The sequence below is a fragment of the Nicotiana sylvestris genome, chromosome 11 (assembly GCF_000393655.2).
Source record: "Nicotiana sylvestris chromosome 11, ASM39365v2, whole genome shotgun sequence".
NCBI classification, from domain to species: domain Eukaryota; kingdom Viridiplantae; phylum Streptophyta; class Magnoliopsida; order Solanales; family Solanaceae; genus Nicotiana; species Nicotiana sylvestris.
Genome location: NC_091067.1, coordinates 163,444,462 through 163,462,955, shown reverse-complemented (window position 1 = coordinate 163,462,955; position 18,494 = coordinate 163,444,462). Strand labels below are relative to the sequence as shown.

General features: G+C 38.7%; 1 protein-coding gene across 1 annotated transcript; it reads right to left on the bottom strand.

Annotated features, from left to right (window-relative positions):
• Positions 1-1,582: 1,582 nt before the first annotated feature.
• Positions 1,583-1,984, bottom strand: LOC138881939 (uncharacterized). The gene has a single exon (XM_070162245.1). It carries the CDS (start codon positions 1,982-1,984, stop codon positions 1,583-1,585), a length of 402 nt encoding a protein of 133 aa, XP_070018346.1.
• Between the last annotated feature and the right edge of the window lie 16,510 nt (positions 1,985-18,494).

Below are 18,494 nucleotides of genomic sequence, written 5' to 3'. Positions count from 1 at the left end.
TTGGAATAATGATTACAATTAGACTGAGATGAGTATTAATAAGAAATTGCTTTTTCATAACTGAAACTCATAGAATATCGAATGATTATGAGACTATGCCATTTAGAGAATAGAAGTTCTACTACTATTCAGGGAACTAAGACATAGTTACTTTCTGAAGAAACTGGTAAGGTCATAATGAATGGGACATAGGGAGAATCATAGGCATTCCCATATGTAAAGAGTTAGCCTTACATACCTTAACTTCCTGCCCTTAAGCGTAATATAACGTTTGTCAACCCTTTCAACTTTAATCTATAGCAATACAAGTCAAAGGGATTCCATATTAGTTATGGTGATCATGTTTTTGTCACTTAAGCATTTTATCAAACACATGGTGAAAATAAAGTTTCATAGTCCTTATTAATGGTGTCTCTACACCCATCAACCCATTTTCTTGTTCCTAGATAAATTCTAAAGTCTCAAATGATTATATCAACATTATTCTTCATTACCCATAAGGTAAACAACACCCTTAACCAATAATCAACACTCAACACCCCAACCCAGTAATCGTTCATGCTTTTCTATCAAACCCATCAACTCATATATCATGAACTAGGGTTTATAATCATTAAACCAATGCTAGAATCAATTAGAGGGTGAAGACATTACCTTTTTGAAGTTCAAACCCCTTTGAATTCGAGTTCTAGGCTTTCTTCTCTCAATAATGATGTCCCAATCAAATATCTAATGATATGGAGGGTTTACCCATGTTAATAAGATGTTGGAAAATTGAAATTAAGTTAGAATCACCATTAGAACTTACCTTGGTTGGTAGAGGGACCCTTAAGGAGTTATGTTTTTGAGAGCTTTACTTTCTAGAGCAAGTTTTCTTGTTTTGGGGCTGTGGGGGACGAAATAAGGCTAAAAAATGATTTCCCAAGTCGTCCACTGCATCTCGGTTGGATCGACCGCGGTACAGACCACTGTAATTCGCTGGGACACTGCCTCACCACCGCGGTCGCGGTTAAAACGCGGTATGACCGCGATGGTTGCACACTATTCTGTAAAATAGGCATAACATTTTTCACAGAGCTCTGTTTGGGCTCCACGATATATTGTTGGAAAGATATTTAAAAGTCCTACAACTTTCATGCTTTGAGGTTTTCCTAATTCCCTACACACTCGCACTAAACCCTGCTAGAAGACAGACCTTCTGCAAAACTTAGTCGATTTTGTCAAATCTTATGCACCTCACTTTCCATCTTGATTTTGAAACAACTATTTTCACCCATAATCATCCCGATGGGACTTCACATGTTCAAAATATATCCTTACTACTCCTTTATCTCATTCATACCTAAGCCGAATTTACAAGGTGTTACATTATCTCCCCCTTGGAATCATTCATCCTCGAATGATGGTCCTGGCTGCAACTACGGCTATTTATAGACATTAAACGGGTATGATGGAGATATGAGGATACTAAAATATCATGAATACATGTATATCAAATTGAACGAGCATGTGATCACTAAATACTAAGATGAGTAAATACTAAAGGACATGGAGATTATAATATAAGGCCTGAATGAAAAGGTTAATTACCTTCTACATTTTCCTTTTGCTCTTCAAAGAGATGGGGATATCTGGACTTCATGTCCTCCTCGGCTTCCCATGTAGCCTCTTCAACCTTTTGGTTCCTCCAAAGCACTTTTACTGAAGCAATTTCCTTAGTTTTGAGCTTGCGAATTTGAAGATAAAGAATAGGCACTGGAATTTCTTTGTAAGACAGGCTATCTTTAACCCCTATAAACTCTGTAGGAACCACAAGTAACGGGTATCCCATGAATTTCTTCAACATGTACACATGAAACACTGGGTGTACAGCAGCTAGTTCTTGTGGTAATTCCAACTCATAAGCCACTTGTCTGATCCTTCGCAGGATTCTATATGGACCAATATAGTGGAGACTAAGTTTCCCCTTCATCCCAAATCTCATAACGCCTTTTATGGGTGATACTTTCAGAAACACCCAATCATCAACTTAGAACTCTAAGTCTCTATGTCGTACGTTCGAATAGGACTTTTGGCGACTTTGAGCCGTCTTCAAATGTCTTTGTATCAAGTTGACTTTCTCCATAGCCTGATAGATCAAATTGGGTCCTAACATCTCAGCTTCTCCGACTTCAAACCAACCAATTTGTGATCTACACCTTCGCCCATATAGAGCTTCGTACGATGCCATCTTGATACTAGAGCGATAACTGTTATTATAATCAAACTCAATAAGAGGTAGATGATAATCCCAATTACCTTTAAAATCAATAACACACGACCTCAACATATCCTCAAGAGTCTGAATGGTGCGTTCCATCTGGCCATCTATCTGAGGATGAAAGGCGGTGCTGAGGTTTACCCTTGTGCCCAATCCCTTCTAAAAGGATTTCCAAAAGTTCGTTGTGAATTGGGCACCACGATCTGAGATAGTGGACAAAGGAGTCCCATGCAATCGGAAAATTTCTTTGATATACAACTTGGCATAATCCTCGGTCGAATCTGTAGTCTTCACTGGTAAGAAGTGAGCTGACTTGGTAAGTCGGTCTACAATCACCCAAATCGAATCATGCTTCCGGAATGAGCGAGGTAGACCTGTTATGAAGTCCATGTTTATCATCTCCCATTTCCAAATGGGAATTTCTATATTCTGAGTTAAACCGCCAGGTCTCTGGTGTTCGAATTTCACCTGCTGACAATTTGGACACTTCGCCACGAAATCTGCTATATTCTTTTTCATATCGTTCCACCAATAAACTTCCTTAAGATCATGATACATCTTTGTGGAACCTGGGTGAATAAAATACCTGGAATTGTGGGCTTCTAACATAATCCGCTCTCTGAGCCCATCTACATCTAGAATGCATAGCCTGTCTCTGTATCTCAAAGTACCATCATCTCCCCCTTGTTCAAAAGCCATAGTCTTGTGTTTGTGAATTCCTTCCTTCAGCTGCAATAAGTAGGGATCACTCAACTATTTTTCTTTTACTTCGGCTACTAAGGAGGATTCAGCCATGTTCTGGAGAACAACGCCACCATCTTTGGAGTCCAAAATTCGAACTCCTAGATTTGCTAAGCGGTTGACTTCCTTCATCATAGTTCGCTTATCTGCCTCAACGTGAGCTAAGCTTCCCATAGAACGCCGACTGAGAGCATCGGCTACAATGTTTGCCTTCCCCGGATGGTAGAGTATATCAACATCATAATCTTTAAGTAATTCGAGCCACCTCCTCTGACGTAGATTTAATTCTCTTTGCTAAAAGATGTACTGGAGACTCTTGTGGTCTGTAAAAATGTCAACATGTAACCCATACAAATAATGGCGTCAAATCTTAAGCGCAAACACCACAGCTGTTAATTCAAGATCATGAGTCGAATAATTCTTCTCGTGAGCCTTGAGTAGCCTCGACGCGTAGGCTATGACTCTACTGTGCTACATTAATACACACCCAAGACCAACCCCTAAAGCATCACAATAAACAACAAAACATTTCGGTTCCTTCCGGTAGTGTCAGGACTGGAGCTGAAGTCAACCTCTTCTTTAACTCCTCAAAACTTTTCTCGCATGCGTCCGACTATTGAAACTTGGCTTTATTCTGAGTTAATCTAGTCAAAGGGGACGTGATAGAAGAAAATCCCTCTACGAAATGCCTATAATAGCCTTCTAGACCCAAGAAACTCCTTATATCGGATACGGAGGTAGGTCTAGGCCAATTCTTCACTGCCTCTATTTTCTGAAAGTCCACCTTCACGCCTTCCCCTGAGATGACATGGCCCAAAAACGCTACTGATTTCAACCAGAATTCACACTTAGAAAAATTTGCATATAGCTTGTGATCCTGTAGTGTTTGCAACACAATTCTGAGATGTTCTACATGGTCAGTCTCGCTACGGGAATAAATTAAGATGTCATCAATAAACACGATATCAAACAAATCAAGATAAGGCTTGAAGACCCTATTCATAAGGTCCATGAAAGTTGTTGGTGCATTCGTTAAACCAAATGACATTACCAAAAATTTGAAATGCCCATATCAAGTCCTAAAAGCTGTTTTTGGAATATCAACTTCCTTAACCTTCAACTGATGGTATGCCGATTTGAGGTCAATCTTGGAATAACACTGGGCACCCTGAAGTTGTTCAAATAAATCACCTATTCTGGGAAGAGGGTACTTGTTCTTGATGGTGACTTTATTCAACTGACGATAGTCAATGCACATACGCAAAGACCCATCCTTCTTTCGGACAAACAAGACCGGTGCGCCCCAAGGTGAGACACTTGGCCTTATAAATCCCTTAATCTAGAAGATCTTTCAATTGTAATTTTAACTTTTTCAACTCTGTTGGAGCCATTCTATAAGGCGGAATAGATATTGGCTTAGTGCCTAGAAGTAGATCAATTGCAAAGTCAATCTCTCTATCGGGAAGGACTCAAGGATATCTTCGAGAAACACTTTTGGAAACTTATTTACAATTGGTACTGACTGGAGAGTGGGGATCTAAGCATCTGCATCTTTAACTCGAACCAGGTAATAGATATATCTCTTGAAGGTCATCATTCTGGCTTTAAGATAGGAAATAAACCTACCTTTAGGGGTTACTGCATCACCCTTCCATTCTAAGACTGGTTCACCAGGAAATTCAAAACTTACTATTTTGTTTCTACAACCCACTGTGGCATAACATGACTCTAACCAATCCATGACCATGATCCCATCGAAGTCTACCATCTCCAATTCTACTAAGTCTGCTACAGTAAGACGATGATGCACTTTGACTGGACATCCCCTATAGATACACCTTGCTATATCTGATTCTCTAACTGGAGTGGACACTTCAAATGGTTCACACAACTTTTCTGGTTCTATCCCAAATTTTTTAGCAATATATGGGGTTACATAAGATAAGGTGGATCCCGGATCTATAAGAGCATAGACATCAAAAGTGAATATTGTTAGCATACCTGTGACAACATCTCCACGAGCCTAGGTATCTTGACGGTCTAACAGTGCATACAAGCGGTTTCGACCACCGCCTGCATTACTAGACTTTGCTGCACCGCATGCTTGTTGGGCCTGAGAGTTATGAGGGGCTATTGAATTAGTGGACTGAGCTACAATGCCTCCATTATTCTGCTTTACTGATGGACAATCCCTCAAGAAGTGGCCCTGCTGACCGCACCCAAAGCAACCATTTGTGCCCAAATGACACACCCCTGGATGCTTCTTACCACATGTGTTGCAAGTAGGGTACTCAAGGCCTCTGTAGCTCACACTAGTCTGTGAATGTGAGCCTGTTGCTCTGAAATTTGGTTTTTCTTGTTAAACTTGGACCTTTGAACCAATGCACTAGCTGAAGATGGAGCAGGTCCTGATTTTGATTTCCTGAAGAACTGGCGATTGCCTCCTGCTTGAGACCCCATGGCTGAAATTTCCTGCAGACTTAGCTGTCTTGCTGAATTCCCTGTCCTTCTCTTTCTGTAGCCGCTCTTCTTATTTCAACATGTCTTCGTTCCCTTGAATAAAGGAAATCATCTTAGTGATGGTCATGTCATTATTCTAAGCAGCTATATTAGCATTAGCAGACAAATCATCTGAAATCCCCAACATAAACCGTCTAACTCTAGCCCTCATATCACATACCATTTCCGGAGCATACTTGGCCAGAGAGATAAACTTAAGGTAGTACTTATTCATACTCATATCATTCTGTCTGAGTCTCTGAAACTCCAAAACCTTAGCTTCCAAGACCTCAATAGGTAGAAAGTGCTCAAGGAACGCATCTGCAAACTCCTTCCAAGTCGCAGGATCCGCATCCTCCCCTCGGGACTCTTCCCATGTTTCATACCAAGTGTTGGCAACATCCTTCAGCTGGTACGCAACAAGCTTTGCTGCCTCAGTATCTGTAGCATGCATCACTGAAATATCTTCTGAACCTCATCAATGAAGTTTTGCGGATCCTCATCCTTTTTGGACCCTGTGAAGACGGGAGGTTTCATGTTGAGGAATTCCCTAGACCTGGAACTAACTGTCTCATGAACATCACTTGTTCCCTGCCTTTGAGCCCGAGTAGAAACAATTTTGGTGAGCAATTGGATAGCTCTCCAAACATCCATGTTTGAAGCGCTGGGCACTGAGCCCGGTGCAACCCCCTGGGCCGGAGTGTCCTGCTCCTGAGCAACATTAGTTATGGCCCCTAGCTAGTAGCTGAGGCCCTCCTGGTGTACTTTCTTTTTGCAGGCATTTTTTTGTAATACGTAATTCACACGGGTTAGAAAGATTCCTGAAAGCATAGCTTTAAACACACGATCTAGAGTATGAAAGAAATGGAACAATCCTAGATGTCTTGGTGGTCAACTGTTTACATGTGTGGTGTGCACACACACATAAAAGAGACCCCACTGGACACGACTTCATAGACTCCCTATGACTCTTGAACCTATGGATCTGATACCAAGCTTTGTCACGCCCCGAACCATGGTCTGGGCGTAACACGGCACTCAGTGCCTGACTGCATGTGACCGAGCGAACCAATTTCATGGTTGGATCAACATGTGGTTTAACTATGAGCTAGAGGTAAATATAAAACATGATAATCTACTAAAGACTCTGACTGAAATGTCATAGATGCGGAAAATACTGAAAGGTCTGCAAGTATAAACAAGTAGCCGACAAGGCTAACACATAAAGGCCTGCTAATATCTGACTGACTGGGTTATAGTCTACGAAGCCTCTAAAGAATACTGAAAATGCTAACTGTTTACCAGTACAAGGTCCCCGGTATTCCTTATTAACTGAAATACTATAATGACTAAAACAAAATAGAGATAAGGCCCCAAAAGACTGGGGCTTACCAATAGATGATACGAGATGCCCTAGCAAGTAGAATCGTCAACCTGAAAATCATTACCTGCATCACGAGATGCAGGCCCCGAGCAAAAGGGACGTTAGTACGTTTGAATTGTACTGGTATGTAAAATAGCTGAACAAAAGAACTGTAAATACTGAAACTGAAACTAAACTGCTAGCTGATAAACTGATAACTGAACAAGGACGTAAGGATATGAATACTCCCTCTTCTGAATGATGAACAACCTGTTTATTTGATAACTACAACCTCGGGCCCAATATATATATATATATATATACATATGTGTGTGTGTGTGTATGTGTGTGTGTGTGTATGTGTGTGTGTGCACAAGCTACAGCCTCAGGCCCAAGTATACGTATACATAACTATGGCCTCAGGCCCAAAAATGCGTAAAGCATAAACTACGGCCTAAGGCACAAATACATGTGCTCAACATTCAGGAATTTAAAATCAGGAACTGAGAATCATACTGCAGTACATGATACTGAAATAATGAGCCATACCGAGTTACATGATAATGGAATAATGATTACGATTAGACTGAGATGAGTATTCATAAGAAATTGCTTTGTCAAAACTGAAACTCTTAGAATATCGAATGATTATGAGACTATGCCATCTAGAGAATTGAAATTCTACTACTATTCAGGGAACTAAGGCATAGTTACTTTCTGAGGAAACTGGTAATGGTCATAATGAATGGGACGTAGGGAGAATCATAGACATTCCCAAATGTAAAGAGTTAGCCTTACATACCTTAACTTCCTGCCCTTGAGCGTAATACAACGTTTGTCAACTCTTTCAACTTTAGTCTATAGCAATACAAGTCAAAGGGATTCCATATTAGTTATGGTGATCATGTTTTGGTTACTTAAGCATTTTATCAATCACTTGGCAAAAATAAAGCTTCATAGTCCTTATTAATGGTGTCTCTACACCCATCAACCCATTCTCTTGTTCCTAGATAAATTCTAAAGTCTCAAATGATTATATCAACATTATTCTTCATCACCCATAAGATAAACAACACCCTTAACCAATAATCAACACTCAACACCCCAACCCAATAATTGTTCATGCTTTTCTATCAAACCCATCAACTCATATCTCATGAACTAGGGTTTATAATCATTAAACCAATGCTAGAATCAATTAGAGGGTAAAGACATTACCTTTTTTAAGTTCCAACCCCTTGAATTCGAGTTCTAAGCTTCCTTCTCTCAACAATGATGTCTCAATCAAATATCTAATGCTCTGGAGGGTTTAAAATGTTAATAAGATGTTGGAAAATTGAAATTAAATTAGAATCACCAATAGAACTTACCTTGGATGGTAGAGGGACCCTTAAGGAGTTAGGTTTTTGAGAGCTTTACTTTCTAGAGCAAGTTTTCTTGTTTTGGGGCTGTGGGGGATGAAATAGTGCTAAAAACGACTTACCAAGCTATCCACCGCATCCCGGTTGGCACGACCGCGGTACCAACCGTATTAAATCGCTGGGACACTGCCTCACCACCGCGGTCGCGGTAAAAACGCTGCAGGACCACGGTGGTTGCACACTATTATGTAAAACGGGCATAACCTTTTTCACAGATCTCCGTTTGAGCTTCCCAATATATTATTGGAAAGCTATTTCAAAGGGCTAAAACTTTCATGTTTTGAGTTTGTCCCACTTCCCTACACACGTTCACTAAACTCTTCTGGAATATAGACCTTCTGCAAAACTAAGTCGATTTTGTCAAATCCTATGCACCTCACTTTCCATCTTGATTTTGAAACAACTATTTTCACCCATAAATCATCCCTATGGGACTTTACATGTTCAAAATATATCCTTACTACTCATTTAGCTCATTCATACCTAAGCCGAATTTACGGGGTGTTAATATATATGTAACGACCCGACCGGTCATTTTGAGATTTTGCACTTCTCTTGCCAATTATCGGGCGTGACTTGTCCCGTGTGGTGTATTATGACTTATGCAAATTGTTGGTGTTGAGTTTCAGGTTAATCATAATGAATTTGGAAGAACTGTCTCAGTTGAAAGCTTAAAATTTGAAAGGTTTGACCAAGATTTGGCTTTCTTGTATTTGATCTCGGATTGAAATTTTATGGTTTGGGTAGCTCTGTTAGGTGATTTGGGACTTAGGAGCATGATCGGAATGCATTTTGGAGGTCCGTGAAAGTTTTAGGCTAGAATTGGCGAAATGGAGATTTCGGCGTTTTCCGGTTGATAGGTGAGATTTTGATATATAGAGGTCAGAATGAAATTCCAGAAGTTGCAATAGCTCCATTATGTCATTAATGACTTGCGTGCAAAATTTGAGGTCATTCCGGATTCATTTTATACGTTTCGGCACGCGCTTTGTAAAAGGAAAAGTTTGAAACTCATAAGTCCGAATTGAGGTATGAATTGTAGTTTCGACGTTGCTTGGCATGATTTGAAACTCCGAGTAAGTCTGCATGATATTTTAGGACTTGTTTATATATTTAGTTGACGTCCCGAGGGCCTTGGGTGGAGTTTGGATGGTTATTGGAGTTTAACTTGGGCATTTCAAGAATGTTTTGATGTTGTTCTTCAAGAGTAAGTGGTATCATACTATGCAAATGAGCTCCAAATTTATTTTTTATTGAAGCATTAGATCTTTATCAAAATTTCAAAGCCATAGTAAAAAGAATCACCCAATTCGGATATCGTATGAGAGAGTTATGCCCATTTTCGTGTCGGGAAAAAATAATTTCCCATCGCCAGCGCCCAGGGTAGCACGGGGCGCCATCCATGGCGCCGAGATTTATTTTGGCTATTGGAACCAGCTCCACAGGCAGCGCCACCTGTGGGGCCCGAATCGGAAAATGTTATAAAATGGGGTTTTTGGCCATTTTTGACAAAAATAGAGTTGGGGGAGCTCGGGTGAGGCAATATTTCGAGCGATTTTCAAGGAAAACACCAGGGTAAGTGTTCTTAACTCAATTTTCGTTAGATTATTCGAATCCATCATTGTTTTCAACATTTAATTGGTGATTTTAGTTGGTAAAATCTTGAAAACCCTCTTGGTTTAATTTGAAGATTGGAGGGTCGAGTTGATGTCGGATTTTGGTAAAATTGGTATGGTTAAACTCGTGGGGAGATAAGGAACCCGTTGATGTAAAAATTTCTGAGTTTCGAGAAGTGGGCCCGGGGCTCGGGTTTTGTTAATTTCGAGATTTTTGGTGTTTTTCGATTGTTTTTGCTTGGGCCTTGTTCCCTTAGCATATTGTGACGTATTCGTTCTGATTTTAAATAGATTCGACGTGCGTGGAGGACAATTTGAGGGGAAAAGGCATTGCGAGCTAGAGTTTTAGCCGGTTCGAGGTGAGTAATGATTGTAAATGATATCCTGAGTATTTGAAACCCCGGATTGCACATCGTATTGCTATATTGATGTGGGACACACGTTTAATGACGAGCGTGCGGTCGTATACTATTGGGGATTGTGACTTGGTCCATCCCGCATTGATGATTTTACCGCGTATTTGACTGAGACTTATTTGTTTTCATTATGCTTTGGGCTAATTGCCATATTTTGGCTTCGTGCCAACTATTTAAATCCTTCGAGGATTTTTACTACCATTTCCTCACTGTTTTGACTTATTACTTGAACTCAATCCTGTTATTCTTCCACTGTTTTACTACTCAGCCATTTTACTCAGTTTTGAGATTTAAATGATATTCTAAATAATGTTTTGGGCTAAGAAATATTGTCTTACTATTGCCCGAGGGGCTTATATGATTTCTCGACTGAGTACGGCCAAAGGCCAGATATGAGGATACTATGGGATCGGGCTGCGCGCTGCAGCAGTGTTATACTGATATGGATATATGAGGCCAAAGGCATAGATGTGATGCCACGGGATGGCTTGATATTGCGCTTGGGCCGTAAGGGGCCCCTCCCGGAGTCTGCACACCCCTAGTGAGCGTTGTCGACGTAAAATATGGATCGGGCTGCACGCCGCAACGATAGATGGATCGGGCTGCACGCCGCAATGATGTAGATATTGTTCTATGTGTTTACTTTATCTTATTTGTCTGCCATTATCTGTTGTTTGTGCTACTCCATGTGATATCTATCTGATTGCCTGGCATTATCTGTTAATTGAGTGTTGTGCCCGAGAGGCGGATTTCCGTGCTTATCTGCACTATTCGTTTTGCACCCATTTGCGTAACTGTTGAGAAAGTCATTTTCAAAAGAGGTTTTAAACTAAGCTAAGATATTTCTAAAGATTTCACAGCTTCACTATTTTTCTCAAAGGGTTTTTCACTGCTTCTATACAGCATGTTGGTTGCTTTACGTGATTTCTTACTGCTCAGTTGTTATTTACCTTTATCACTCACTGAGTCGGAGTACTCACATTACTCCATGCACCTTGTGTGCATATGCATGTATTTATACACCCGGTAGCGGGTTTTTGTCTGATCAGAGGCAGAGTTATTAGAGTTTAGTGAGGTGGCTGTCGGCGTTCGCAACACTCTTTTTTTCCCTTTTATTCATTATTCCTGTTTTGTATAATTTGACCTTGTAGTTGTATTTACACCCTAATAGATGCTCGTGACTTGTGACACCCCGATTTTGGCTGTGTCGGGATGGTTTCTACTTTTGTTATCGTACTTCCACAAATTATGGTTACTATATCCTGCCTTAGAACTATTTATGATATTTAACAGTTTAAAAGAGGTATTCTGTTTTTGGTCTGGCTGGCCTTGTCTTCACGAGAGGCGCCATCACGACCGGGTTCGGGGATTTGGATCGTGACTATATATATATATATATTGAGTTTAAGAGTGTGCCATAGAGTGGTTTGACCTTTTCATAGGGGTGGGCATAGTTTGGGCAAAACCGGAAATCAGAACTGAAATTCGTATTTTTGGATTTTCGGATACGGATTGGATTTTGGATTTCGAATTAGACATTGGATTTGGTACATCTAAAAACCGAGAATTTTCATACTTTATATTCAGTCAATTATCCATATGCCACTGATAATATATCCAATACCCTATTCATTAGATATTATCTCATAAATTCAATATTAATTACTAAGTTATTATCAGAATATTTTCTATTTGGACATGATTTTACTATTGCTAACTCTTATCGACCGTATTAATGTCTCTGTTGCATTTTTTTAATAATAATTTCATTACTTAAATACTTTATCTGGATGATTGCGGTGAGAATGAGGAACTTTTAATGCAATTTCACTACTAGAAATTCGGAAAAAGCGACCACAAAAAGCGACCAAAGTTGGTCGCTTATTGGCCAAAAAGCGACCAAATAGCGACCAAAATGGGTTGGTAGATATTAAGCTGGTCCCTTTACATTAGGGACCAAAGTTGGTCGCCAATTAGCGACCAACTTTGGTCTCTAAGGTAAAAGGACCAAATATTCCTGTAAAGAAAGTAGCGACCAACGTTGGTCGCTATATTATTTTAATAATATAAATTTGGTGGCCAACATTGGTCTCCACATGTAAATTTATTTATTTATTATTCAAACTGCAAGAATTAATTTTTTTTAATTATAAGCGACCAACTTTGGTTGCCATATTTTCAGAAATTATTTTTTTAAAATGGAATAGCGACCAAAGTTGGTCGCTTTTGAGAAATCTGGGTTAAATAGCGACCAAGGTTGGTCGCTATTGCCCAGAAAATTGTTTTTTTTAAGTGAAAAGAGACCAACTAGAGACCAAAGTTGGTCGCTTTTCTTGGTATATTTTTGGCAGAAACTGCCTATTTTGGCAGCTACACCACCTTCCAGCTTACCAAAAATCCTAAACAGGCATTTTATGCCAACAACAACAATAATAATTAAAAGCAACAAAGTATAAAGTTCAATAGAACTAACACATTAAGCTAACAAAACTAAGTTAACGCTTATTACAAGTCCATTCGAAAATTGGTTCTATTGTCTAGTTCAAAGTATATAAAGTACTCAAGGAGTGTTCTTTCAACATCCTCGTCCGAAAGTTGGATTGCCTCGCCCGACTCATTAGGTGGCTGACTTCGTATGAATTCCCCCACATCAGTTGTGAAGCAAACCTATAAGAAAAATTATATTGAATTAGTATTTCAAAATTTATATAAAAGTAAATCAAAATACTTAATTAAAAGTAAAAAACTTACATGTATAGTCGAGGCTCGACCCTCGACCCACATTTCTAAATCAGTCTCTTTCTTTTTCTTTACAATACGAGTTTCATTGAATAGCTCATCTTGCTTCATTGGCATCATAAAGCTGTCTGGTGGCTTTGGTGATTATCCTTGTGGTACTATTACTCGGGATGAACTTGGATATAGTATCTGACAGGGTGTGTCTTTGATCAATTGTTGTTCTCATTAGTGACAATGATGATGAGAAGGTAATGATATGTGTTTCAAATAGTGATGGTGTAGGTAGGAATTTAACATTTCCTAAGTAGATAAAAGAGGTTATAGAGGAATTCTCTACTTCATTTTCCAAGAGGAAAAGAAGTTTAATTGAGAGTGACAAGGTTGATGGTGATGGAATATTTTCCTTTGGTCGTGTCAGTTCCCATAAAACGGGGATCATAAGACTCTATGATGACAAAGACGAAAGGAAATTTTATTCTCAACTTTCTTCCAAGTCTGATCTATACAAGCTTAATGGGATAGGTGATATTTCTTCGGATTCAGACAATGATTTGACTGACAAAAGTATGGAAATACTAATAAAAAGAATTAAAGGTAAAACGTTTCTCTTGGTAGAGAAGGATGCTGAACTCTGCATGAACGTGAAACATCCTACTCTTCCAAGAAAAATGTTTTACCTTTAATTCTTTTTATTAGCACTCAAATCATTGTCTGAATCCGAATAAATATCACCAATTCCATTAAGCTTTTACGGATCATACTTGGAAGAAAGTTGAGAATAAAACTTCCTTTCGTCTTTGTCGTCATAAAGTCTTATGATCCCCGTTTTATGGGAACTGCCACGACCAACGGAAAACATTTCCTCACCATCAACCTTGTCACTCTCAATTAAACTTCTTTTCCTCTTGGAAAATGAAGTAGAGAATTACTCTATAACCTCTTCTTTTATCTACTTAGAAAATGTTAAATTCCTACCTACACCATCACTATTTGAAACACATGCCATTGCCTTCTCATCATCATTGTCGCTAATGAGAAGAACAATTAAAGGTACACTCTACCGGGTATTGTATCTTAGTTATTCTTGGTGGAAGTTCCATTGCATGTCTAATAAAGTCATCAACCCCTTCTACAAAATCCTCTCGCAATCGAAAATTCCAATACATAAACCAAAATTTCAATTTATAAACTAAAATTTCAACATATAAACCAAAATTTCAATTCATATCCTAAAGGTTCAACTCATATCCACAAAAGTTCAAGTCATATCCTAAAATTTTAATTTATAATCTAAAATTCCAATACATAAACCAAAATTTTAATTCATATCCTAAAAGTTCAACTCATATCTACAAAAGTTCAAGTCATATCCTAAAATTTTAATTTATGAACTAAAATTCCAATACATAAACCAAAATTTCAATTCATATCCTAAAGGTTCAACTCATATCTACAAAAGTTCAAGTCATATCTTAAAATTTCAATTTATAATCTAAAATTCCAATACATAAACCAAAATTTCAATTCATATCCTAAAGGTTCAACTCATATCTACAAAAGTTCAAGTCATATCCTACAAATTTCAAGTCATATCCTAAAATTTCAATTGATAAACTATAATTTCATATCCTAAAGGTTCAACTCATATCCACAAAAGTTCAAGTCATATCCTAAAATTTCAATTTATAATCTAAAATTCCAATACATAAACCAAAATTTCAATTCATATCCTAAAGGTTCAACTCATATCCTAAATATTTCAAGTCATATCCTAAAATTTCAATTGATAAACTAAAATTTCAATTCATATCCTAAAGGTTCAACTCATTTCCACAAAATTTCAAGTCATATCCTAAAATTTCAATTTATAATCTAAAATTCCAATACATAAACCAAAATTTCAATTCATATTGTGATGACCCAAAAATGTCATCTTTAATTTAAAATATTTATTTTTGTGTTTTATGAAAATGTCGAGAACTTACCTGATATGATTTTAGTATCACCTGGGTAATTAATGTGAATGTCGTTCCTTTTCTAGTAATATATTACTTATGAGGCCAATGTTGGTATTGTTTTCATGTTGGGTTACGTTGATAGGATTATGTATATGTTGTTAGGATTGGTTTTTGGGATTCTCTGACAGGTGGATAGGCCCAGTTACAAAGGAAACTCTGGCGAAATTTTTGGAAATTTTGGGAGTTAGTAAAAATTCGGAAAAAAATTGGAAGGTGCGAAATAAGAGGTGAGTTATGTTATACGTTTGGGGGCGAATTCTACTTCTCATCCGAGGACTATTAACATGATGTATACCAATTGGATATGATATCAAGCATACTAAACATACTATAAGTGATATAGGGTCTGAGGAAAAAGCCTAAGACTAAGCCAAGTTGGAAGAGTTCATGATAGGCTAAGATTTCAAATGAGTTCGCGCAAGCCCCCACTTTGAACGAGCCTATATAAATATGTGTAAAGTTTTATATGATGAACAACCTATAATATGAAAGGTCTTTGAGTCTAGTTTCCAATGCTTCAAACCGTTCTCCATTTAGACATTTCTACACAAAGTTATGATCAAATTACCAAAGGCTGGAAAAATGCGATCCTATGTCAAATCTGCGACCGCAAATCCTGTCGCATTTCTGACTTTGCAGTCGCATTTCTGTCGCAAACTGGGACAGTGTAGCCCAGTTTGGGCGCTGATTTTGCGGTGCATTATGCGGCCAACATTCTCATTTTGCGGTCCGTTTTGCTATAGCAAACCCGACATCCGAGGGTTAATTTCCCTATTTTATAACCCGACCCCATTTTAATATATAGTCTTTGGGGATTCATTTGAGGTCATTCTCTGCTGATTTTAGACAGAGGTGAGAGCATTTTAGAAAGAGGAGGAGGAACCCAACATTTAAATCATCCAAATCTTGCATCAATCTTCAAGAATCAAGGAACCCAATCACAAGATCATCATCTAAGAGGTAAGGATTCCATACCCTAGTCTTTTATTTCAAGTTTGGGGTAAAGATGGGTGATTATGAGTATGATTATTGGGTGTAAGAGTATTATAAATACATAAATGTGTGCAAGTAAGGTTTGTTGGAAGATTGTTGAGTTCATATGGGTAAAAATTGGGTTGAAAATTGTTGAAAATGGTTGAAATCTTCAAAGAATTTAATTGAAGATTTGAAAGGCGATCCGATGTCGGAATTCAATAATTTTTGTATGGTTGAACTCGTATCGAAACGGGTGTTCGTATTTTGTAGGGTTTTCAAGGACTCAAAATGTGGGTCCCGATGTCGATTTTAAATGAATTTTGGATTTTAATCCAGAATAGTAGTAATTTCATATGGAATTAATTTCTACTACTTATATTGAGTATATTAAATTATTTGTGACTAGATTTGAAGCATTCAGACATGAATTTTTAAGGCGAAGGTTTATTGGAATCTTCAATTTGGTTGCAAAGCGAGGTAAGTGTTTGGTCTAACCTTAGCTTGAGGGAATAGGAGTTTATTCTTATTTGCTACTTGCTATTTGTCGAGTACGACGTATAGGCATGGTGACGAGTATCTATACGTTGGTGTCTAGCATGACCGCGAGTCCTTATATTGTGAATATTCGAATTTTGTTATATCTTCCATGATTAAATGATGACTTCTATATGTTGTGAAGGGCATGTGAAATACTAAGTAAGGAGCTTTGGCTCAAGTTATAAAATGAATTACTAAGTAAGAATGAAAGAAAGAGAAAGAATTATTGAATTATTCCCTTGCCGAGATAATTATGGAATTGTTGATATATTCCTTGCCGGGAATTTTATTGTTAATTGTTGTGCCCTTATTGGAATCCCGATTATTATCCAGTTTACTTCCTTGCCCCTTATCTGTGATTGTTGTTTGGGTTAGGAAGAGTGATAAAGCACGAAGGGTGATGGCGTGTATTGTTTGATATGGTGAGGAAAGAGTGTAAAGCACGAAGGGTGATGTCGTGTCGTACGATTTTCCATCCGTACTGATATCTATTGATTATATTGCGATGAAAGAGAGTAAAAGAAAGAAGGGTGATGCCGTGTACATGATTATAATATGATTGATTTGGTGAGGATGAGAGCAAAAGCACGAAGGGTGATGCCGTGTACAGTTTTATTTTATATATTGCTTGGGTGAGGAAGAGAGTAAAAGCACGAAGGGTGATGCCGTGCAAATTGTTGATTCCTTTTGATACTTGTTGATATTATGACTTTGTTGTCTCCTTCTTTTATTGAATATTTCTATTTGAAACTATTACCTCCACATAGCATGTTTCCCCTCACACATTGATTGGTTGCTTCCAGTACTTCCTTTGTTGTTTATATATATACTTGAACTGCACAGGTTTATTTGGTTGTCTGGTCCTAGACTCGTCACTACTTCGCCGGGGTTAGGCTAGGCACTTATCAGCACATGGGGTCGGTTGTGCTGATACTACACTCTGTGCTCTTTCGTACAAATATAGGTTTCGGGCAGAAGCAGCAGTAGCGCGGGTGTGAGCAGTCAGACTAGTGAGACACCGAGGTAGCCTTGTAGGCGTTCGCAGGCCCGGCGTCTCCTCTATCTATTATTTTAGTCTGTTATCTCATTGTATTCGAGACAAATAGTTTATTATTTTCTTTCAGACGGTTGTATTCAGTATTCTTTGAAGTTCGTGAGTAATGTGACACCAGTTCTTGGGTAGAGATTTATGTTGGATTCCGCATTTTCATTCAGTCACTTTAATTTAAGTCTTCCGCATATTTATTTAATTCAGTCATTTTTCATGCTATTACTAATATTTGATAAAAGAAATAATTTATAAAAGATAAAAGTAGTTAAGATTTGGCTTGCTTAGCTCTTATTAGTAGGCGGCATCACGACTCCCGAGGGTGGGAATTCCGGGTCGTGACAAGTTGGTATCAGAGCTCTAGGTTACATAGGTCTCATAACTCACAAACAAGCTTAGTAGAGTCTGAGGGATCGGTTTGGAGACGTCTGTATTTATCCCCAGAGGCTGCAGAGTTAGGAAAATTTGACATTTGTTCCTTCTTTTCGTGCGGATTTGTTCCTCAAACGCTAATTGAATTTCTACTCTGTTCTTTTGCAGATGTCGAGAACACGTGTTTCCTCATCTACCGCTCAGCAGCCCAAGCTCCTACAAGCAGCTTCCACTAGGGGCAGAGGGCGAGGTCGAGGCCGTGTTAGAGGCCGAGGTAGGGGTAGAGCTCATCCCCGAGCAACAGCACTAGTGGCGGAGCCTCAGCAATTCCGATGGGCCCACCTCAGGTCCCTGAGGGGTTCATTGCCACCCTAGTTCTTCATGACGCTCTGGTCCGATTGGTGGGCCTCATGGAGAGTGTCACTCGAGCGGGTTTGCTTCCAGTAGCACCAGCCACTTCTCAGGCTGGAGGAGGGGCTTAGACTCCTG